The sequence below is a fragment of the Falco rusticolus genome, chromosome 1, assembly GCF_015220075.1.
Source record: "Falco rusticolus isolate bFalRus1 chromosome 1, bFalRus1.pri, whole genome shotgun sequence".
NCBI lineage: Eukaryota > Metazoa > Chordata > Aves > Falconiformes > Falconidae > Falco > Falco rusticolus.
The window spans coordinates 18,081,856-18,106,260 of record NC_051187.1 but is presented as its reverse complement, the minus strand read 5'-3'; the positions used below and the strand labels follow the sequence as shown (position 1 = coordinate 18,106,260).

At 44.7% G+C, this 24,405-nt stretch overlaps 1 protein-coding gene across 5 annotated transcripts in view; it reads left to right on the top strand.

Moving 5' to 3' along the window:
- Positions 1-27: 27 nt before the first annotated feature.
- The window catches only part of VPS53 (VPS53 subunit of GARP complex), a 67,427-nt gene continuing 43,049 nt past the window's right edge, over positions 28-24,405 (top strand). For 2 of the 5 annotated variants that reach the window (XM_037372159.1, XM_037372180.1), the window contains exons 1-7: positions 28-132; positions 2,796-2,876; positions 3,836-3,885; positions 4,699-4,765; positions 19,011-19,097; positions 19,373-19,488; positions 20,607-20,726. In XM_037372159.1, the coding sequence (XP_037228056.1) occupies positions 49-132; positions 2,796-2,876; positions 3,836-3,885; positions 4,699-4,765; positions 19,011-19,097; positions 19,373-19,488; positions 20,607-20,726 (605 nt within the window). In that variant the 5' untranslated portion in view covers positions 28-48. Of the gene's footprint in view, positions 133-2,795; positions 2,877-3,835; positions 3,886-4,698; positions 4,766-5,226; positions 5,320-10,283; positions 10,419-11,699; positions 11,859-19,010; positions 19,098-19,372; positions 19,489-20,606; positions 20,727-24,405 lie in introns of those variants that run through there. The other 3 variants (XM_037372170.1, XM_037372188.1, XM_037372196.1) reach the window with 3 other exon arrangements.

Sequence of the window (24,405 nt, the reverse complement as noted above, 5' to 3'; positions counted from 1 at the left end):
CCTCCTGCATCCCAGCGTGCCCCGCGGCCCGGAAGCGGCGAGCGCGCCATGGAGGAGGACGAGCCGGAGCTGGCGGCTGGGCTGGAGGCGGCGCTGGAGCTGGCGCCCGCCGTGCAGGCCGCCATCGAGCAGGTGCGCCGCGGCCGGGGCCCGCCCCTGCGCTGAGGGGCTGGCTGTGAGCGCGGGCCCCGCGGGGGCTCTGCCGGGCCGCGGGCGGCCCCCGCGTGGCCGTGCTTGGGGCGGGATGCGGCCCGGGGGCCTCGCGTGCGGGCAGAGCCCCCTCAGCCTCAGGGCGGGCCGCGGCCTGGGCCCCCGGGTCCCGCCGGTGCTCCGGGGGGTTGTCCCCTCGGGCCTGCGGCGGACACGGCTGTTCTCCGTCTCGTCACTGAGCAGTTGTGACCTGGCAGGGGAGGCGGCTCATGGAGCCGGGCAGCTTGCAGCTCGCTTGGAGTCAGGGTAATCTAAACGTCTCGGCTTCTGTGGTCGGTGTGTTCCAGCCCAGTACTCCCTGACACCCTTTGTGGCGTTTGGGGTGCCGCAAAAGTCCGTGAAGAATTAGCGTAGAATCCTATGTCTGTCAGGGCCTGTGACTGAGCTTGTGCTGGTTTCAGCCAGCCCTTCCCCCTGAAGAGCTCTTTTGTGTGGTAGAAGTCTGGGGACAGCAACAGCAGCTGTCTCCCAAAGTGTGTCTCAAATAAGTTTTCACACTTTTTTGAGTGTTGAGGCTTGAACATTGCTTTTGGTGACTCTCCTCAAAGAACTAGGGCAGACTCTGGTAGCTGGCACAGCATCTCAAGCAATCCCAGCACCAGGAGATGAGGAAGGTAGCGCAGTTTCTCTGTGGGTGCTGTGCCAGCTTTGGAATATTAGTGCTCCAAAGAAAGAGACACCTCACATGGTCTTACCTTTGCATGGAGTTGGCACACCTGGCAGTAAACTGTTGAGTAATTTTTGCTGATACCTTGAGAATTGCCAGATTAAATGCCAGCTTCTGGAGGAGACCTCAAACGTGTCCAGAAGAATCCTCTGTGTTTTACAGAGCCCATATATCTGAAAGTCAGAGAAGCCTGGTGTGATTTCTAACATTCAACCAAATAAAGTTACCTAATAACATTTTCTTCAAGTACAAAATGTCTCTTCAAGGTAAAACACATGTTTTAGAGGCAGTGTTGACTTGAGGTTTTGAGCAGTGGAGAATCCACCACGTCCCTGGCTGGATTATTTTAACAGGCAGTAAGGCTGTAGGCAGATATTCACATCCTGAGCAAGGAGAGATGTTGAGGATGACGCTGCCTCCTGCCTTCTGTCATTTCCTCACTGCCACTTCCCAACTCAATAATCCTGTTGTTCCTTTGACTGTTCCTTGATCAGCTTTGGGCAAAACCTGCCAGGTTCTGGTTAAATGAGCAGAAGTGGCTCTGCTGACTTCTGCCTGAAGCGGGATAGGGAGCACACGCATCCTGATGCTCCACGAGACCTGGGGTACTGATTTCTGGTTAATGGGTTGTAACAAAGACCTAGCAGTAGCAACTTCTTTAGCTGGTACAGCTGCCAGCGGTGTTGATTTCTTGTCTGTAGCTTGAGTGGAGTTCCTGAGCAGCTTTTAACTTCCATCCTGCCCCTTCCTTCAGCTGCTCTTAATGCTTGTGGAGGTTTGGGATTAACTTGGTCTGCAGGAGCTCAGAGCAGGACAGGCTGGTTGTGGTGCTGCAACTGCACTCTTATGATGGGCTAATGTCAGAGCGTCTTCCTCACTCAGGCATGACCTCATGCATATTTAACTGCTGCTTTCTTCTCCTTGGCCACAGGAGTAACTCTGGGAAAGCTGCCGAAGAGGCCTGTTTCAGGGAGAAGTTGCTTTCATTTAAATGGTCTCACAAAGCCACTGCTTTTACACTGCAAAATGTGTCAAACAGCAAAATGCTGCATGTGGCCAGATACCGCAGGCTCCTGTGAAGACTTTCAGTGACCAGGGTGATGTGCAGAGGTGATGCTGCGGGTTGAGCTACGCATTTGCTAGGCAGGGTTTTGACCACAAAGTGCAGAGCTGATGGCTGTAAAAATATGGAATGAATATAGTAGCAGGGAAGGGAAATCACCGTATTTTTGTCTGTGGGGACAAAAAGTGAAGCCTGGCAGCTGTGTTTGTATCATTTGAGCTACTTCTGAAAAGAGATGAGATCTGTTTGCACCACAGCTGCTCTTTTCCCTTTTCCATGGGTAGGAATAATCCTTCAGCAGATTCTGTTTCTCTCCGTCTTTTTCATGTAGAAGTGGCAAACCCGAGTCTCCAGAGAACTTGTACAACCATTTCTTAGTTCATCGTGTTTCCTATTACATGGCTGTGAAAAGGAAATCCTCTGTCTCTCGCCACGGGGCCTTGCAAAGCCCGGGCAGACAGAAGGGCAATGCCTCAGCACAGGGGTTCATTTACAGACAACAGCAAAAGGATCAGAATAGTTTGGGATGCATAATTAATGGCTTGTGTGTCTCAGGAATTCCTTGCATGTGCTCAGTTGTGCTGGGGCTGTCTGTGGAAGCATACATGTACATTATCTGTGTTAGCCAGGCTGATATCCGCAGGAATTTCAGTAGGTCAGAGACCTACAGAGCACGTAACTGTTTGCTCCTGGGCAGAGGCTTAACCGCTCTCTGTGCACGCTTGTTAGAACAGTGCTGTGAAACAAAATCAGAAGTGGGTGCTGAAGTAATTAAAAGTAGTAGGTACTGTGTAAAGTTACATAAATTAACGATGATGTATTCTTGATTGTATTTGTTTTCCTCCCTCTCTTCAGGTATTTCCCAGCCAAGATCCACTGGACAGAGCAGATTTTAATGCTGTGGAGTACATTAATACTCTCTTTCCCACTGAGCAAGTAAGTAGTGCTCACAGTACGGCCCTCTCAGTGCAAGAGGTAGCCTGTTAGTAAATGACAGAAGGTGTGTTTAAACCTGTACCCAGCCTTTTCTTTTAAACAGTAGCACAGGTAGTAAGACTGTAACGATAATCACTTAAATTTGCATCTTACTAGGTTCAATGTCATTATGTAGTCTTTTTCCACCCAAAGTGCTTGCTGCAGTAAAAGTCCTGCTTTGATTTGTAGAAATAAATTAGGTTTTTATGTAGAGGTTTCTCTTGCAGTAAATTTCATGACTTGCTGTGTATTAATCACTGGTGAATCCTCAGGGGTTTCAGCCAAGTAAGGCAGGTGTTGCCTGTGAAATGTCACTGGAGAGTCATCCATGTTCGAAACCTATTGTTTCTTTCCAGATTTGATGGAGGAGATTGCCACCAGGTCATATCCGTACTTTGTCTTCCCCAAATCAGCCCCAGGGGCAGTTTTGAACTCATCTGTTGCAAGAAGGAGGTGTTTCTGCAGCTGAAGATGGGGTTGTGGGGGAGCTCTGACATTTACCATGTTTAAGATCCTCTGCAGCACCAGCTTTTTTTTAGGTTTTTAGTGTTTCTAGTTAGTTTGCTGGTGCTGGCTTGGCTTTTTTCCCTTTGCCAGTAGTGAAGAGCTATTTCCCCTGCACTGCCCCTGCTCCAGCAGCAGCCAGGCCTCCTCCACCTGCTTGCCCGGGGTCTGGGTGGGAAGCAGGGAGTCTCTGGGACCTGCAGGGCTGCACTCCAGCCTGCCCTGTCTTCTGCTGCTCTTCATTATGTGACCTGAGGAGCAGCTAAGCTGCCGTGTGTCTCAGTCCCTCCATCTGTAAAACGGTCATCGCTCTCCTCTTTGTAAAGTGTTACGTGTGAGTGTTAGGTGTCACAGCTGACATGTATCACAGTAAAAGGTTCACTGTTTCACTGCTCTCTGTTTTTTTCATGTTTTAGTCTTTGGCAAACATCGATGAAGTTGTGAACAAAATCAGATTGAAAATAAGGTAAATATTTCTCCATTTCATTGCATTTCAGGTGGTGAGTAGTCTGGTTGTCACCAAGGCTTCATAAATACAGCCTTTGCACTGTAGCTGATAGGAATTAATTTGCTTCAAAGGCATGAATAGGATCTGCCTCAAGCCTAACAGTGGGACAGAGACTATTACTATAATTTTTTACTTTTTTTTTCTCCTATTGTATAATACATGCCCTTCAGGTTATTTGAGGTGATGGGTTGCAAAATAGAGCTTTTAAAAACAGTGAACTAAGGATCAACAAGTACTACATCTTAGTACATTTTGAAGGCTGAGAGAACAAATTACCCAGAAAACTTGGTTGCCAAGAATTTATTGTTTGCGATATCAAAATAGCGATTGTGAAAGCTCTCATTATGGGGTTTTTTATTGTCATTATTGATCATATAAGTGCTAAATAAATAGAAGTGTGCAGGAAATACTTACATTTTCTGTGCAGTCTAGCATTGCCGACCAGAAATGATTGAGGCAACGGTTTAATATTGCAACGGTGGGAAGTTGAAATGAAAACGAACAAGTGAGAACTGACAATATTGCTTAAGGGAAGAGGAATGCAGGAAGCCCTGATTAAATTAGGAAATGGATTCTTATTTTTGCAGTAGGAGTTTTATATTATGTAAGATAGTGGTGTCCTACAGAGAGAGGAGGGGGTAAAAAATGGGTATAGCATTGGTAGCATCAGCTTTATTATTTTAAATGGGTTCTTCAGCTGTCAAGGTTCCCACAGTTGTTTCGTTCAGGCACATAGCAAATGAATTTGACATTATAGATTCTTTTCTCCAGGAGGCTGGATGACAACATTCGAACTGTAGTGAGAGGACAGACCAACGTGGGACAGGATGGCAGGCAGGTACGTGCATCTCATCTCTGGTAATGCCAAGGGTTCTCATCTTCCAGTGCTCAACTGAGGAATGGCTCTGGCAGGCAGAAGCCCACCCTTGCTGTTAGGAGGGTGCTTCTGCTGTCTCTTACATTAATGACTTTGAGAGCTGCTCACTGAACAGCTGTTCTCACCTGTTTTTTGATCGCCCTCCAAAGGGTAGAGAGTGAGAAACTGATTTAAAAATCAAAAGCAAAACCAGGAGGCTTGTGGTTGTGCCACTCTGAAGCTAATGATAAAATAAACAGGATTAAATAGGTACGAGTACATTTGCTACCGAGTAGGATCAATGAAAGGCTATTTAGCCTTTTAACGAGGTTGTTTGCTGAAGTATCCTGAGTTGCTAGTGACTAAGCCTGATGACTGACTGCCAGTTCATCTTGCATGTCCTATTCAGCTATCAGGTTTCCCACTTGTCTTTTGCTTGACAGATGTGTTTGCTCGGAGTACAGTATTGAACAGCACGTCCGTGGCTGCAGTGTTTGTGAGTGCTGAGCTTGGTCCACGTGCTATCTGATTTTGAGGTATCCTCCAGTGCGACTGTATTTCCTATGTCTGTTCTGCTTTAGACCTGGAATGTTAATGCCTTGTCAGTCATGCTGCTTTCCTCGGTGTCAGCGCTGACTCATTTTTAATACCAGATGTAAGACTAGTTTGCTGGGATGAGGTAGTCATTCCCTCACCAGCATGGCTGGCTGCATCTTCCATTTCTTGCTGCATCTTCCACTTCTTGCTGCGGCAGCAATTGGTGTATATTTCTAATCTTGCCTCTGCCACAGTCTGTGACCTTGATAACTTCCCTGTGCTTTCATATTGCTTTTGAAAAAACTTTGAGATGCATACCTCTCCTAGCAGAACTAGTTTAATGCTTGCATGGTTGCTTGAGTACTGCTGTTAAACCGGGGATGTCGTTGGGAGGTGGCATAGCTAGGAGTGGTGCTGCCCATAATTACTGTGCATGGGTGAGACAAATCAAGTGGGGAGGTAATTACAGAAATCAGGGAGGGAGTGGAAACTAGTGCAGTACCTGGAGAGTTTGGATAGGGTTGGAAAGCTGGTGCTGTTGCAGCCTTTTGGGCCCATTCAAGGTGACAGATTCAGAGAAGACCACAAAAAAGTGGGTGGGGGAAGAGCTGTGGGTGAGAATTGCCCACAGTGCCTCAGGACTTGCAGGTCCAAAGGACGAATGTGGTGAGAGATGAACAAAAGCAGTGCCGCGGTCAGCTGTGCTTGCAGGATAACAAAAGTGTCTCTGTGCTGTGGAGATTCGGTGAGCTTTGTTTAGGGCTTTGCCTTATGTCTGTGCTTTCTCACTCTTTAATCCCTTTGAAGTTCTCCAAAGCATGTACAGACGGACTTGGACATTAGCCTGCTCTGAGGTACGGGGGAGGCAGGTCTGTCTGAGCAGCTCTTTATTTAGTTTGGTTGTAAAGGAACCAAGTAAACTGCTGTCCAAGTATAAAACCTTCAAACATGCGTGTGTGTGTGGCATGGCAGTGCAGGGCATCTTTCAGGTGGCCTGGAGCTGCAGTGAATCACAAATAGTCCTGTATTTAGCTGTGAATTTTCCCATTTTTCCTCACTTTGCTGCTTTGGAAGGTAGAAGCAGACTTGAAGACAGACAGCAGAGCTTGCAGTTGCACAGACTGCATAGGCTAAGGGCAGACAGCCTCCCAGCAGCGTAACAGTTGCTTCTTACTTCAAGAGATCCTAACAGCATAGTAACCACAACTGCAAGCCACCCTAGATTAATAAAGAGTTGGCAACCAGCTTTTGCAATAGGTTTGAAACAAAGCTTAGAATCAGCTACAGCAAAAAGTTTAATCTTCAGATACCTCTTCCCATTTATGATGCTTTCTTACAGTAAGAGATGTCTATACCCTGTAGTACACAGTACTTGCAGCAGACTAGCTTTTGAAAAAGCCATTCCTGCCTTTTGACTTATTTCCATCCCTTGACACACTGAGACCCAAGAGGAATGATGCAATCTAGCAGTGTCCTTGAAAGTCTGTGCTGTAAATCAAAACGCATATGAACTCTGATGTTGTAGCTGCTTGAATTTCAGTGGGAGCTCAGGATCCGATGTATTTATTGCAAGACTGGACCTGGAAGGTGTTTTGCAAAAGCCTCTTGCCTTCAGTCATGTTCTCTTCTAACAAGTCATGATACAAATTGTAACCAGCGTTTACCAGAACTGCCTGACTGCGTGGTATCAGTGCTAGAGGAGCTGTCCTTGTCTGGAGAGTAAATAATAGTTTTCATAAACATCCTTTCAATCCCTGACTTCCTTCCAAAGGAGACATAAGCCTCATGCAGTGGTAGAAGGAAAAAACTTCTTGTTTAAGTCAAAGCAAGCCAGGAGGGAGCTCCCTGTTGAGTGCCTGCTCTCGGCTGTCCACTTAGCTGTGCCCTGCCTGCCTAGGGTTTCACGGGGAGGCAGAGCTGCACAGAGGAGCGGTTGCCATCCCTGCTGCCCTTGCAGGTGAGGGAGCAAGCTGACTCGGGAAGCTCAGCCTCGGCTTCCCTATCTCCTCACAGCCTCAGCTGCCCGGCGAGGCGTTGGGAATCTCATGCAGGCTGTTGGCTCGAGTGCTGCCCAGGTCACTGGGGCCTGGGACCTACCAGCACCCTACCTAATCTCTTTTTTTTTTTTGGTAGTGTGTTTACAGACCGGTGATACCAGGCAGGTTCCTAGGAAACAAACCAAGTGTATTTTGCCTTTAACAGCTTGCTCGTTCTTTGGGGAAGGGGTCGTCCACCAGCTGAGTCCAGCAGAAGCAGCTTTCCCTCTGTGTGGAGGAGCAGTGCTGCACTGAGCCTTGTTGAGAGCTGCACCTTCGCGGCTGTCCAGGAGAGGGGAGCCCAGCCTTGGTTTTGAGACCAGGGTGATGTTTTGCTGATAGTTGATGGTGAGGGAGTGCTGCCAGCAGAGACACGGCTGAATAGTGCTGCATGCTGTTCTCCTGGTTAGAGCAATCTAAATTCCAGTCAAACCCCGTGGGGAGCATGTAGTATGCAGCTATGGAAATGTGTTCTCCATGCTCCTTAAGGAAAAGGAGACCTGAGGGGTAGTAAGTTCAAAATGTTAATTGCAGATCCAGCAACTATACTCCTTGCTCCCTGTGACTGCGTCTCCTGTCTGGTCTGGATGCTAGTGTGGCAGTGGTAATGTTGGGGATAACACTTCTGTGCTCCAGCTGGGTGCTGAGATGATTGAGCAGGTCTTTGAGGTGAATCGTAGGTACAAAAAGGATGCAAGAGTACCTTTTGATAGTCAGTCTTTAACTTGTAAACTGGTTGCCAAATAGTTTAGATGACATACATTTGTATAAAAATGTATTTAGGTGTCTGAAAAAGCAGATTCTAAATCTAAAAATAAAGTTGCTCAAATAGATGTGGCCCCAAAAGATTTATGCAGCTCTAAAGACAGGAATGCTCCCTTCTCCACAAAGCGTAACGTTTCCCAGTTCAAAGCATCTGCCTTTTTGAAATTTTGCCCTAGAATTTCCTCCAAATGCAAAAGCCTTAAAATAGTCTGGCTCATTTGGCTTCCCCTTCCTGGTGCGATATTTCAGTAAAATCTGTAGACAATACCATGAACTTCAGAAATTATCTCACTAATGATCCTTTTATGGGAGGAAACAACAGTCGTGGGTGGAACATTCCTCTGCAGGGTGTAACAAAATTTTCCTTGGGAGTCCCAGACTTGGGCTATTTCGGATGCCTTGGGAGAGGCTGGGAATGCAGGAGCTGCTGTGGTTCAGTTGTAACAATATGCAGTTCAAGCTGTGCCTGCAGTTTCTGGGGAGCCAGCGCTATCCGATTTTTCCTCTGTAAGGTTTTTCTCAGAGCTGCTGCTCCACTGGAGTCTGGGCTGACCTTGCTGAGAGCTGCAGTCCAGTTGTGGCATAATTTCCTCCCTGCCCTAGGGTGTAGTATAAAAAGTTCCCATAGATTTTTCCACTGAGCATTTAACGCACTCTGTATGGTTGTATTTGTCACTCTTTAGTTGTGTTTATTGCTGAACCTTCTACATGGGCTGGCTGTAATTTTTTTGACAGTTGTTGACATGCCTTTACTGGTTGTTTGGCTGAAACTGCTTCACATATCAGGCTTTTGTCCTTGTAATAAAGTAGCCTCAGCATTTGCAGTCGAGTTTAACCCTTGATGGTATCTGTGCAACCAGGATGGGGGTGCCCACGTCAGTAAAGGTGAGGCAGCTTCATATGAAATGCATTCTGGAAGGAACTGAGAATTCCAGAGGAATCCCAAGATCTCAAATGGATTTGTGGTGTTATAGTTTGAATCTCAAAAAAAAAAAAAAAGAATTTTTTGTTATCTCTGGTCCACCTTTCCCTTCCTGCCCAGTGCCCACACATGCATAAAGTGACTGACACTGGAATGAGTAAAGACTCTTAAAGAAAAGCTTGGTTTATTGCTTAGTATCTCCTGTTATATAAAAGTCTGGCTCAATTAGTGCTAGAACAAAGTGAAGTGTTAACTAGAAGAGAAAATGGATGCGTTCTGCGCTGGGAAAAGCCTTGCATGTTTCTCATGGCTGAAGATACTGGTTGATAACTTAGATTGCTTTGTTTGGCTTCTCCTTCTTTACTTTGCTCCGTGAGAACAGTAATTTTTTTATAACTACAGCAGTACAAGAAAAGAGATGGCAGCTGCTGTGGTTAGAGAATACAAACATATTCTTGCTACCCAGCCTGAACCCAGCACAGCAGTAGGCAGTTCAATTAGCCATCCCATCCTTCGGTAACCAGTGCTGTCCTTTCTCCTTGCATGTAAAAATAAACATCTCAGCTCTGCAGCCGTGGGGAGGCTCAGGCTGCCTGCCCTGCCCTGTGTGTGTGCTGCAGTGTCTGGCAATGTTTAAGCGTGTGGAAGGAGGAGGATGTGTCTGGCATAGAAAAATGCCCACAGGTTATTGGGTTTGACAAGGTCATAGATGGAAGGATGTGAAATATGTTTTGGGTTTTTTTTTCTTTAAACAGAGGAAACACTTTGCAGAATCGGTGTAGGGAGGAAGAAGGAATTGAAGATGGAAAGTGAGTACAAAAAGAGAGTGATGCAGGTGCTGCATGTGGCAGAGAGCAGTGGGGAGCATGGTACTCCCCTGCTGCTGGAGTCATCCTGGCTACTCGAGTGCCCGTTCAGCTAGCGCTGTCCTGTGCTGCAGGGCAGCTGGTGGATGGTGTCACCAGAGTCTGCAGCTTGTCCTCTCCTCAGCTCTGCCAGTGCTGGGTTACAGGCATGTCAGCCTGGCAGGCAGGGAGGTGATTTTGTGCACTGTTTGCATAAACACGCTTAATAAGCAGCACTGTTGCTTCAGCCTCTCTTCTCAACCTCCACCTGTTTGTGTGGAGGCGGCTTTTTTGACTGCTTGTTGTGTTTCATGTGAAACTAAGGTTGTCAGTGCTTTCAGATCTACCAGAGGCACTATATTTATTTTTTTATTTAAATATATGCTCACTTCCAGACATCCAGTTGCACGCTGCTTCCTTGGCCACAGTGCCCAGTTTTGGCTCGTGTGGTTGATGTTGATGTGCCTCTGCTGCTGGGTCAGCACTGACTGCCTTTGCCTGAGCCTTAAGAACAGATGAGGAGAATCACTGTAAGCTCTTAATAACTAATTAAGCGTAAGTCTATAAAATATTTGGGGGCTTTCTTGTGTTACAATCCCTGATGTTGATGCCATCTTTCAATTATATTTATTCTTTCCTGCATGACTAAGCTTTATCTTCTGGTTTTTTTGATGAATGGGTCATTATTCTGAAATACGAACAGACTAGTGTTAGATTTCAGTGTTTTAAGATGGTGAGTGGATGGGGGTTAAATATTGTCTTAAGCTGTGTAATTTTATATATTTTAAAAAAAAAGGTCATGCCACAGATTCTGTAAGACTCCAGTTGAGTAAAGTCCTATAATATTCTTTTGTAACCAATGAATAATAAGCAGAGGCTGAGCTGCCAAAATAAATCAAATGAGTTTCATTTAGAGTAATTTCCCTGGTGAATAATGACAGTTGGATGTTGTCCTTCCCATCTAAGAGACATAGTGAGCTTTTTCTAGCTTGGAACATGTTTATTGAAAAGGGTTTCAGGTGAATGGCATGACAAGAAGAAATAGTGCTGTTTATTATCATTCTGGCTACTGGCCATGAAAACTGGCATCTGCAACTGTATGAAGAGGTCAGGCACCATTTTTTCCATCTGCTACAAGGCAGAAGCAAGGCTGAGCTTGACCTTGCCTTCTGCTTCTGGACGGAAAGGCGGCGGATGCGCCCTGTTGCTGTCCTGCAGCCTGAGGCTGGAAGCCAGGTCGTGTTTTGTGCTGGCCACAGGCACACATTCTTGCTGGTGGCGTTGAAGGCAGTGCAAACAGCAAAGGGAGACCGGGCTGTTCCGCAGCCAGTGCCCTTTAGTTTTGATGCCAGCAAAGCGAGCAGCCCAGCCTGAAAACAGAGATCCTGACAACAGGCAGGAGATTTTCTCTTACTATAGATATCCCTTTTTTTTTTTTCCCCTGTCTTCCTCCTCTTTTTTTTTTTTTTTTTTTTGTTGTTGTCACACGTTTTTGGTGTGTGGTAAAGTTTATTCCAACTGTGTTGTTTCCATGCTTCTGACAGGTGAACTCTCAGCATTTCCACTTAGAAATCCCTACTTGTAGGCTGGACACGGTATGGTTGTTCATTCTCCCCACCTATATTTTGCCTCTAAGGTCTTAACCTGAACAGGAATTCATCTTGCAAAACGGGATGCAACTCAAGTGGTTGCTAAACTTGGCCCCCACATCAGTCAAGTGTGGTGCTGATATTGCAGACATGACCGACACTGCCTGCGGTATGCAAACTCCTCAGCAGGCAAATCGACTGGAATCCCTCCGTCTTTTACAGGCTTCCTAGGCAAATCTAACGTGCAGCGCTCCTGATGGAACAAACCCAGGCAGCTTGGTGCTGGAGTGGAGGGCAAGCAAAGGAGCGCGGGTGTGCGTCAGTGCCTCCAGGAGCCGAGGGCAGTTATCTGGCACGGGAGGAGAGGCCCTGAAAGACGAGGTGTGTCGTGGCACAGGGAGGTGCAGTGAACAGCTGCAATCAGGGTGTGAACAGATGATGCGAAGGGCAGAGACTCACAGCTTTGCTATTCCGAAATAAAGAAGAGTGATAAGGGATATAATAAGTGTCTGCGCGAGGGAGTTTTTCCTGCGTGATAATAATGTTTAATGTGTTGAGCGGGGCTGGGCGTGGGGGGAGGCTGTGGCCATTCACCTGCCAATGCAGAGCTACGTGATGAAGGTGTAGTAACCCAGTGATGAAGGTGTAGTAACCCACGTGAGGTCTGAGCCTGATGCAGCTAAAAGCTTTGCTGGAGGGTTATGCAACTCACACAATTAACGTTCAAATGGCCACGCCACTCTGCTGCAAATGCCTAACTGTAAAACTTGTGTAAAATTACTCACTGGAGCAAGACCACTAGAACTGCTGTCACAGCACATCACCACCTTTCTTCATGGTGCAGGCGCCAGTGTGCGGGGCTGGGCAATGCAATAAAAAATGACAGCTCAGAAGGGTGTTGAGTTAGCACAGGAGTGCAATTTGGGAATTAAGCCACAAGGTTTCGACCAGCACAACCTGGAAATCACCTCTTGCTTCACCTCCTGTATCTGTCGGTGTTTGTGCAGCTATTCAGGGCATGGAGTTTGATTTCTAAGCGTGATTTGGGGGGTTAAGTGAAGGGGCAGTAGCAGCAATTTTCAGCTCGGTGCAGTGTTGGACATAATCTGCTTTGTTGATTTAAAGTGTCCTGTGCAGCCTTAGTGGTTAGGATTGGAGCTGATGACACAAAACTATTCTTTAGTGACAATTGTAGTAGTTATATAGTATTTGATGAGCTCCTAGGGTAGAAATCTGCTAAAATCAAAACCAAGGGTGATGAGCCCTTCAGGTTTGGCTGTTTGAAGAAATCAGCTGGCACAGCTGTGGTGCAATGTCGTCCTGCTCTGACAGACAAGCCCTCTCGGCTTCAGCTGCAGTGGTTTATCCCTAGCTGTAAAACTTCAGAGTTTCCTCTAAAATGAAATCAGACCAAAAATCAAAGGATATTTCTGCTCTTTCTCAATCTGGAGGGACTCATTTCTATGAGGTTTAGCAGCAGAAATTGTTAGGCTGGTCACTGTGCAAGGGTTTCTTTGAAATCTCTGCAGCTGAGGCTCCTTGGAGAATTGGGGATGGGAACTTATTTTTAGTCATGGTCTAGATTTTTCATTGATCTGGGTAGTAAGTGTGGCAGCAAATGAAAGAACCATTAATGCTCTGAATTCAGGAGTGGGGACTGATCCAGGAGCATTAAATTCTCAGCATCCTGACCACAGCTCAATTTGTAACATTAAAAATACATTTGGATGCTGTGAATTTGGCAGATGTGTCAAGTGTCTATAAAATACTTAGTAGAGGGCAGCTTTCTGATGTAATAACATCCAATTGAAATATATATTGGCTAGAATCAAATAAAACTAGCATGTTTCTAGCAAAACACCAGTGAGCATGTGGAAACCATTGAGATATTTTAACCATTACTGGGGACAGAACGGTGTTTATTTGGTTAGTCCCCAAGCTCAGGGTTTCCCAAGCAAACAAACTTACTCTGAAAGTTTGCTTATTCCCCAGTTCAGCAGCATTCTGTAGTAACACACAGCCCTCTTGATTCTTCTTTGCTTATCTTCTAGTATTTCAGTATTTGCTTGCACAAGATTCCTGATAGGATGAAAAAAGAGGACTTTAGAAATCAACACACGCACTAATGAGACACCGCCGCTTGATGGGAGCGATGTGACAGCTCTGTACCTGCGCTGGGGAGGGAAGGAGGAGGCTGTGTCTGCAGCGGCTGTGGGGTTTGGGAAGAGACTGACTGTAATTTACTGAACTGTTTTTTTGGCTTGACTGTTGTTTCTAATGCTGGTTTTGTGTGTGTTAATGTCAGCCTGGTACTGTAAGTCGCTGGAACATAACCCTTTAAAGGATGCATCACTTTGGAATCTAATGAATTAGACGCGGTTGGTTCTTGTTCCACCTCTCACTTGGGTTATTTTCTTTCCTCCTTTGCTGCTTGGAAGATCTCATGTGAAAAGGTGACACAAGCAATGATGTGCAGACTGACCTTGGAAGTTGCTTGGAGTAATGCCAAGTAAAGCTATTTTTTAGGTAGTCTTTTTCTTGGTGATTCATGCTTTGCCTCTGCTCCCTGTTGTTTTATACCGGTGTCTTTGATCCCGTTTTTGGGTTGCATCTTGAGGTGAAGAGGGATGGGGAGCTCTAGCTGATTCATGGGCTACATTTCTCTGTCCAGCTTTGGAGAATTTGATGAAAACCTGTGTAGTTTACTGTCTGCCCAGCTTACCTGGGGTCTGGCTGTGTGCTGCAGAGCTGGGTCTGCCAGCTCCTGCGTGTGGTTTCTCAGTCTTCCACATTTCATCTCTGCTGTTAACACAAGAGCAGGGGAACTTCCACTGCATAAATACAGGCTGGCTGAGAAATGGGGCTGGCTAAAAATAAACCATGGTCTTAAACTGGAAGATCCCTCTCTGTGTATTCTCCCCCAAGAACTGTGGTTTGGGTCCCTGCTTCTGTGGGTGCTGGGGCTGTACCTTCCCAGGGGCTACGCGTGGAGCTGGGCAGTGCCCCGCAAAGACACCCCACCATTGCACCCCACCATTGCCTGCACCCCCGCTGCAGCCAGGACATGGTCCTGAACCCGCGCCGCAGCTGGGGACCAGACACACTACACTGGAGGAGGAGGAAAGCGATAGGTAGCCGAAGCCTGTCTTGTAGCGAGCGCTCTGTCTAGCCTGACTTTCTCTGTTGCTGGTCCTGCCCTCTTTGCTAAATTTACTGTTGTCAGAGCAGCTGGGGTGCCCCGGGGACAAACATTACAGAAAAAGCCTCAGCCACTGCTGACCGATGGCTCTGCCTCTCTCAGGCGGTCGAGCCCTATCCATGCCATATTTCTCAGCTGGTGCCTGGCATTCAGGGACCTCAGAGGTTGCATAAAGTTTAATAAATAATGCTGATGGGTTAATTGTAGCTTGCAGGCTCAGTTGTTGATTAGAGTCATATGGTGTTTTTCCAGTACATCACAACCTTAATTTCAACATCCTTGTTTCATATAACCACAACAGATTATATATCCAGTCTCTTTATTTATTTGTGGTCCTCTGCCCCTGAAATGAACTGCTGTTGTAGGAAGGGAAACACAATAACTTAACTTTTGTCCGCTGTTTGAGGGTGCGTACATTTACATTTCCCCGTTGCGCTGATGAGGAAACCAATAAATTAGTAATGCAAGGTGAACCCTGTGTCAGGCCACAGATGTAAGGTTACTGGATGTCGTTCATCATGTAAACTAGTTATGCTGGAATAAGAGTGATTCCTATTCTCTTGATACTGTTTTGGGTTTATAATTTCTGTCCAAAATAAACCTGCTATTAATAAAATAATAAACCCTTGCTATTAATAAAATAAGAACAAAAGCAGTAAGAAAATGCTTTTAAAATTCACGATTCACTCTCTTAACGGGAGCAGAATGGGAAGGGAAATGCGTTCTGTCCAATGTACAGTGTAGCTTTTAACACGGCTGTGGTTTTCCCTTTTACAGGTGAAAGCATAATTGTTAGATACTTTAATAAACTCTGGATTACACACTGAACAATTAGACCTGCTTCCATGCACTAGATGTTCATTTCTTATCCCTTCATAAAGAACACCAAACTGATAATGAACACCGAGGCATTTTCTTAAAATTGAAGTTTGTTTTTTCTTGGTTTTGCTCTTTGCTTTACTCTGTCTTTATGGTGACCAGGAAGGTGAAGGTTTTGCTTTATTATTGGCTAGTTTTCTTTATTTGCTTCCTCTACATACAGCGTTATACTTTCAGATGCTGCAGCTGGAATGTTACAGCCAAAAAATTTTCATTGGTTTCTTTAAAAAGAACCATAAGAAAGTTTAATTGTAAGCTTTGTGCAAGAAGTAACACTTTTAATTCAGTTCTGAACTTCCCATCAGATCTGTCTGCCAGTGCCCTTCTGACTTAAAAAAAATAATATTTTCATGCAGTGTTACTTTCAGCAAATCTTGTGTATGTTTGAAGGAAAGTTTTCATCTCTGAAGGTAAATCATTTAAAAAACAAGCATGTTGATGAATTAGTGTGTTCTGACTCAAATAAGGAATATTCAGCTCTTTTTTTTTAGGAGAGTAGCTAAAGATTTATGTCTTAATGGCTAAGCAAATATTTGGAAGCAAGTTTTAAGAAATGAAATGAGTGTTTATGAGTGATGCTGATTTACTGAGGTCTGTTAAGTTGCTGTTGAGTTCTCTGTGTGTTTTTTTTTTTTTTAACGGTCATCCCCTTCTCTAAGAGATGCGATACAAAACCTGAACAGAATGACGGCTGCTGTTGGGTCTCTCCCCCACGTCCCAGCCGTGTTATTTTTCACAGCAGGGGGAGACCACAGTTCTTTAATTCATCAGATGGGGACAGAGCACATGTTGTCCTGTTTGCATTTTTCCAGAGTCTGTGAGGAGGTAAAAGCTACAAGTGTCAGGACCAGGTGATAACACCAGTTCACCTTATTTTTGGCAGTTTGAAGTGTACGAGAACAGAATCCCATTTTACTTTGGTTGGTGGCCCAGGGCAGTTTTTAGGTGGGGAGTTTGCCTGCTGCTGCATGTGCTGGTTCTACCGAGAGCAGTGAGCAGCAGGAACATGTTCTTCAGGTGAAAACCAGTTTCCTGTAAATAGTCCCTGCTGGTTTTTGTCATAATATTATTAAAAAGCATCATGACCTGTTAGAGAAATAGGTTGTATGTGGTTTCTTAACAGGGGCAGAAGAGAAACTGCTGATATGTGGGCAGTTAGAAATCCTTGTTTGGGCCATTATCTGAGGATAAATTAGGGGCAGTAACTTTGGAAAAGGTCCCTATATTCAAGTAGATGATATTCTATCTCACTAGGAAAACAGATAAGGCAGTTTTCCCTTAGGGGAAAGGGATTTTAATGTAAAACCTGTAAGACCGGAGATGGAAATCCTCAGGCACAGCATTGTTTGCTCTGAACTTGATTGCTGAACAAATGGCTTTGAGCTGTGTATTGATGCTTAAAGTAGCAGCTCAGAAGCTCTCTTCCTTGGGCAGGTTGGAGGTGCCAGGAGATGCCACCCCCAAATGAAAGGGTTGCGGTGGATGGCTGGAGGTCTTAGAGTTTGCTTTGGCAAGGCGAGCTGCTGTGGCTGTTGTCTGAGCCTGCATCTGGAAAATTAGCCCTAGGAGAGGGGAATGGGATCAGAGAAGTGTATGGACAGTTGGGAATTTGGGGTGGTGCTGCTGCCTGTCTGCATTGCTCTGTTGTGCTGCATGGTGTGTAGGAGCTTCCCAGGCTCCTTCCAGCTCATCGTCCGTACCTTGGCTCCTGATGGTTCAGCATGCATGAGGTCCTACCAAATACCTACCCCTGCAAGTTGGTTTGAGATGATCCAAAGGTTGAGTAAGTGTTGTGAGATTGACTTGGCTTTGCATATGAAGGAGGACAATGTCTCTTCTTTTTAATTGGCAGGATAAATCTTCAACTCTTCTTTTGGAGAGTTTAGGGATCCCTGGAATCATGCGAAGAAATTAGCATTTAACATTAGTGCTGAAGCAAAGGGAAACATAGTAATTGGCATCTATGAAGAATTTCAGGTTGAGGATGTTGGGTTTTTTTTTTTTATACAGAGCTATCCAAATCTCAGAATATGCAGGACAGTTGCTGCTTGTTTAATAGCCCGCTTGAGTAATGTGCTGCAGCCGTGGTCTGGGACCGAGTACAGAAACTATGGTTAAATATGTTGAAAGGAGCATTCTTTAGTTCTTTGGTTTGCACTTAATCCACATGCCTTTAAATGGAAGAGAAAACTTTATTCTAAAAGGTGGCTAGGCTGGAGCCAGCTGGGGAGGTCGGTGGTGGTGGTTGTTTCTGATGCAGTTGTCCCTGCAGCACATTTGTGTGTTCATTTGCCTTAGTGAACATGCTATATGATAGCTGTGTGACACTAATAGATAAAGTGTTAACTTTCACATGATTCAGAAGGTATTTCAGAGGAGAGGGTTTTTTTCCCCTCTGGAAAATGAATTATAAAACGTTTCCAACTTTTATGCTTTTATTATAATGCAGCTATGTTCCAGCAAAAGCTCCTGGCAGATAGTTTGCTCATACATTTCCAAATGAAGATGTGTTAAATTTATTTGCTGAAGGAGCTTGTAGCTTGCACTGTAACCTTGGTCATGGGACTGGATATAAAAACAGAGGGATAGAAGCCCACTTAACAGCGGGAAACAAAGTGGAGCTGGAAATGTTATCAGACTGGGAAGGCAAAACGTGTTGAATTACTTCAGAAGTCAGATTTTGGACATGTGATTTTGGACATGTGGCTTCACTCACTGAATCCACGTGTAGTTCGCGCTGGTTGTGTGAGGTCAGGATGTGCCGTGGTTGTATCAAGGGGACCAGACGCCCCAAGAAGCTTGTGGTAAAATAGCACAAAAATCCAGGCGAGGTCCGCTTTCTGTGCCGGACCCTCTTTACCTGCTGAACCTGTGCCCTCTCCTCTGTGCTTCGAAAGGGCCATTCGTCCTGCTGAGCTGCCCACCCCAAAGGAATCTGCAAAATATGTCTCCTGGTTTCCAACAGGATAATACCCTGCTAATTCAGTGAGTTGTTGAGGCAAACACTGGGTGTTCTATACACAATGTTGTTTGGGTTTTTTTTATTTAGAAGTGGTGATAAGCATAGAGGTTTTGTGGGGGTTAATTTTCCCACTCTAAATACGTATTGATCAGGAGTAAGTTCTATGTATTTTTCCACACTTTATGTGTCAAAATATATTGTAATAATCTTAAACCTCTCCATAATTCTTATCACGGAGGTGCTTTCATAGAATATCTCAATCAGATTTTGCCAAAGCGTTATTGTAAAATGGATACTGAAACCCTGGTCCACTCAGGTTAAATATCCCAATACAGTAGATTGACTTTTGATGTGCTGACAAAATTTTCTTTGTAAGAAAACAGCTCTCCTCCGCTGCCCCAGCCTGGGGGATGTAGGGAGCAGCTGTGTATTTCTTAGAAGGTAAAAACTGAATGCAGATTTTTTTTCCACTTTGACCTTGTTTCTTTTCTAGGCCCTGGAAGAAGCCCAGAAAGCCATTCAACAACTCTTTGGTAAAATTAAGGATATTAAAGACAAGGCTGAAAAGTCTGAACAAATGGTGAGCAGCAGTTTCTTTCTAGCCTTGGAAAAGCGGGTCACACACTGGGGTTTGCATCCCCTTCTCATTAAGAAGGGGATATCTTTGTCTTTGGTGCTGCTGACTGGTTGGTAATTTGCTGTCAAGCGCATGTTGAACATGTACCCTTGTCCCTGTGTTAACGTGGCTGTAGAGCTAAGGTATGGGTAGTTCCGAAAAGAGAGCACTGCTTATCTCCTTAAAATTTTGTTGCTGTCGCTCGGTATTTAACCAGACTCTTGTTTTTTCCTCACTAGGTTAAAGAAATCACGCGGGATATCAAGCAGCTAGATCATGCCAAGCGTCATCTGACCACCTCCATCACCACCCTCAATCACCTGCATATGCTGGCAGGGGGTGTGGATTCACTGGAGTAAGTGTGTGAATTTTTAGTGGTACTTCAACGTCACTGCTGAGTTTGTAAGTTGGGTGCAGTGCTCTGAATAGGTCTATAACAGCTGCTTGTTTTTCTGGAGGGAAGTTTGCTTAATAGGTTGCAGTCTTCATTTTTGCTGGCAGATCCTTTCTGTGTTGCTCTGAGTGACCTGCAGTCTACGTTGCTGTATTTCATGGTTTGCTGCACCAGTTACTTGAATTGCTTTGTTGATCCTTGGTGATAAGGAATGTAAAGATAAAGAGGAAGACAGTCTGTGCAGTTAGGTATCCTCATTAGGGAGGTACCTTTTCAGGGATTTGGGGTATTTTCATCACCTTTTTTTGAAAGGTCTACTCTAGTTCTGAGAATGAGTTTCAAGGACCCCTACAGCTTGTACTGTGTATGAAGGGGGGTTAGATGTTTCTAGTAATCCTTTGCTGTTTTTTTAATGTGCTTGAGGAACACACAGGCTAGGGAAATTCAGGTTTTTACATGTTGCATCTCTGAAGTTGTGAGACCCATGCACATCCTATTCTTGGATCGTAATAAATTCTGTACAAACACTGGGTTGTTAAGTGTTCAGAATAAAATTTTACTTCGACTGCTGTCTCTGTTGGAATGATCCTAAAGGATAAAGTAAAAATAAACTGGATATATTTTTTTTCTGTCAGTTCCCTGTGAAAGTTATTAACAGAAAAGTCAAGGCTAATAGCTTTTCAGCGTAATGATTCTCCTCCCTGTGAAGCTTTAACTCACACTTTGTGTGTGATGATGAATGGCTTAACTCAGGTCATTATAGTGAAATAACATTTACTGCCTCCAGACCCATACTGGGAAGCGGATGCATTCAGTAGTTTACATGTTCTTTGCCAAGTGTTGCTTTTGACATTTATGTTTTTTGAAGCATTGTTAGATGTGTGCTGGATTGGTTTATTTTAGCATCAGTTAAGTGAAATTTTAATGCTGCATTGGAATGTTAATGAAGAGTTGTGTATTTTAGAAACATAAATGTCAATAGGGACCTGTATGACCCAGCGGGGATGAGGTAGCCTGTGGAATTACCACCCAGGATTTTCATTGAATCTGCCTTTATAAAGCTTTAATTTCCTCTGCAGGGCTATGACCAGGAGGAGACAATATGGTGAAGTTGCCAACCTTCTCCAAGGTGTCGTGAATGTGTTAGAGCACTTCAACAAATACATGGGGATTCCTCAGATCCGACAGCTTTCTGAAAGGTAAAATGATCGAACCAGGAGCACTTGCCTGCCTGCTGGGAAGGAAGGTTAGAAAATGCATTAGGCAGGATCCGTTTCTCAAGGATGTAAAGGCTGGACATGGTCCTTTGAGCTTCCTTCCAGCCAAAACAAACAGGTTAAAATTGGACGCAGTTTGTTCAAATCTTAGGCAGCCTATTCTGTTAAATAACAGTAGTTGGTATGGATGTAGTTCATGAATATTCTGCGCTTCTCATTGACTGGCTTTTAATTTACTTACCTGGAGTAATCTGTGGAAGTGCAAATTTTTTTATGTGGTCTTCATGTGCAGGTGTTTGTGGTGAACCCAGAGGTGATGCTTTCCCTGCTTTCTTAACCTCAGTGATAGAGCAGCCTGGCATGAAGCAGAAATTTATGCATTAACATAGCAGTGCTTGGGGCCCCTTTCTGCCCGGGCATGTGCCTTATTGCTGTCAAACTGCATCGTTGCCCAGGGGCTTAGGCAGGCGGGATTTCTTTTTGGGCATTTGCCAAACGCAGTTATTCTAAGCACCTTGAGTTTCTTCTGCCAAAACCTGCTCCCAGTGCCCAACTTTGCTGAGATTTGAGGCTTATAGCAAATCTTCCCAAAATCACGTGGCACCCCTGAGTGCTTTGAACTTCTTTGCTGAGGTTGTATAGTCTTGATTTTCTGATGTGGAGTTGCACATGTAAATTTGGTGAGTTTTGGTGCAGCTCCAACAGCCAGTGCCCACCATTCTCAGCAGCAGCAGGTGAAAGGCTCAGTGGTGACTAAGCCACGAGATCTGCTGGGCTCTTGGCTTCATTGGGGATCTGACAGTTGGGTGTCGAGGGAACAAAGCCCTTCCTGTTCTAGGGGCCGTTGCTGTCCCTGGCCAAAACCTACTCTTCCTGCTTTACAGCAGGCTTTATTTCTCTTGCGTCACACACGTGGTGTTTGCTTGACAGCCTGTAGTGCTGAGCACAGCTCAGAGGTGAAATCAGCCTGTTAACGGTAGGGATGAACCTTCCTAATGCTACAACTCTACCTGATAGCATTTCTTTTCAGTGTGAAAATTGCAAATCTATCGCCACCATCCTCTTGATGCCTGAGGTGACTTTGCTCACTACAGAGGTACTTGAAGGAGCCTTCCAAACACAGTCATTGATTTTTTTGGTGACTCCCTTTGCTAAGACAGCAGCTGGCTGCCTGTGCTGTTTAATGATGGAAGCAGTGTTTGAATGATTTGTTTGTAATATTTTCATGTAAATCTGTTGGACTTTCTTTATGATATAGATACCTCTTCCAGAAAACCCAGATGGAATCCATGAGAGACAGCAAAAGAAAAATCCACTCTAAATCTAGAGAGAGAAATGGGGCCTTGTTTTAACAAAGCATTTGACCATAAGCATTTGCTTAAATGAACATGTACATCAAGGAAATACAAACATATGTCAGTGCTTTTCTGAATTTAGACTGTTGTCTGTTCCAACCTCATGTTCAGAAAGAGTTTGCTTCATTTTCTTCCAGAGTGGTGATGCCCTTGGGCAGAAACCTACTGTCACTGGGCATTTTAAGGCCAAATATAATTTAAGCTTTGGTCCAGAATTCTGGCTGGTTTTCCCTTTCTGGTGGATGATTATTTACTACTTAGTTGCTGATAATTATAGAAAACAATTCATGCTGCTGCTAAAAGGCATAGTGGTTTCGAGTCACGCCAGAGAGACTGGCAAGGACATGGAGGAAAACTTCTTTTGTTTTATTCTCCTTTCAAGATAAGGATCTGAAAAGCTCAAGAAAGTCTGTTCCTCCTATTTTTAGAATTGCCTCGGCAGGGTTTTCCTTCCAGTGTTTACACAGGGAGAGTTGCACCATCTGGTAGCGATAGACGTGGCTGCTTGTGGGGCGAAAGGGGAGCTGCACCCAGGGTGTTGCTGGAATCTCTTTACTGCTTTGACATCCAGGCAACAAATTACTACAGGGAGGTCTATGGCACAGTAATACCTGCTTTGGAGTTTGACTGCATTTGTGCGTATTAGGGCCCGATTTGGAGTTACTTTTCTCTCTCTTTGCTTGGAAATACTTTTGTGATTCATGAAACATCAAAGGAACTTTGCCTGGCTTTCTCGCAGTGCTATTTTTAGACTGTGAAATTGCTGGGGTTTGATATCTCATGAATTTGGTTTAATAGTACAAGTGAAGCCTCTAGGATGTTTGCAGAGGCAAGGAATGCTTTAGTAGATGTTGGCACAGACCTGTGACAGTAACCAAAGTCTATTATATACAATAAGTCTATTATATACACTGCTAAACGAGCAGATGCTGTTGCTCTCTTTAATAAAGAGCCTCTCTTTCTTGGTGTGAATGGAGTGAAGCCAAATATGAATGGGAAACCATGGGAAGGAAAAGTGCCTGCTTGGCGGTGTTGGATGTGCTCTTTGTCATGGGGTATTCAATTTAAGTTCCTGCTTCTAGATGCTGTGAAAACTAATAATGTGTTTTTAATGTTGTTTTCCACCTGTTGTTATGTCCCTTTGAAAATAACCAAACAGAAATCCCACTGTAAGTATTTGTTGGAAGCCTGGACTGAACTCTCAATTTAGTTGGCGGCTTGTGCTGATCCTGTGGAGTATTGATGTAAAAATCTCACAATTCATATCCCAATGTAAATGTTTTCTTAATCGTGTTCCTAAAACAACTTCTTATATGGTTCATTGGAAGTTGTTTGTAGTAAATATGAGTATTTTGCTATCTCTCAATCCTCATCTGTTTTCTGTCTGTGGAGAGAATGTACAATTAGCAGGCACAAACCCACCCAGGAAAGTGGTTGAGAAAGCCTAGCAGATAGTGGAAAAAAGCCTGGAAAGTATTTAGAAGAAAGATGATTATAAGTTTGCCACAGAAAAACAGGCTAGCTCAGCCTCTTTTTATCTCAGCAAGCTGCCAGGCGTAGTTTAAGATTTCTGGTAGCTTTGGCTAAAGGAATTGTGGTTTCTAGTAATTTAATGTCATTTGAAACATAACAGTGGGTTTTCTTGTTTTTATTTTTTTAAAGGCGGGGGGAAAAGAGAACAAAAGCCACTGATAATAAAGCAAAAGTCAGAGAAACAAAAATCACTAGTGCTTGGGCAACCAAAGGTTTTGGCACATGCGAGCAACCCCAGGAAAAGGCAATTCTCTGCTGCGGCAAGCCAGGACAGCTGCTGTGATGCCCCAGCATGCTGCCGTGGGGAATCTGGTCAGTCCTTATCAAACCAACCTGGGAAGTGATCCTAAATCTGTTATTGGGCAGGAGTGCCTGGAGTTGTTAAGCTTTAATGGGGAATTCTCTTTCTGCAAGTGGTTAAACACGCATGTTTGTACACGTGCAGAAGTGGCCCTTCAGTGATGAAAGCGAGTGAAGCCAGCCATGGGCTTGAGGCTTTTATCGCTGCAGTTTCCATTGCATGAAGATTATTCTGAATTATTGAAAGGCTTACAGCTTTCCGTGGGGAACAATAATCTCTAGTGTCTAAAGCAAGTGCCTTTCTGTGTTCTTTGCCTAAAGCAATCAATCTGTAAAGAGATGGCATAAAGGTTTTCATGATTCTGGGTGCATACTTGTGGGGAAAAAAGAATTGTCTGTGTGTGTGCTTATCTAAAGAGTGATTGTTGCTGGGAGGGCGGTGAGGTTCCCTGTCATTGCTCACATGTACCTAA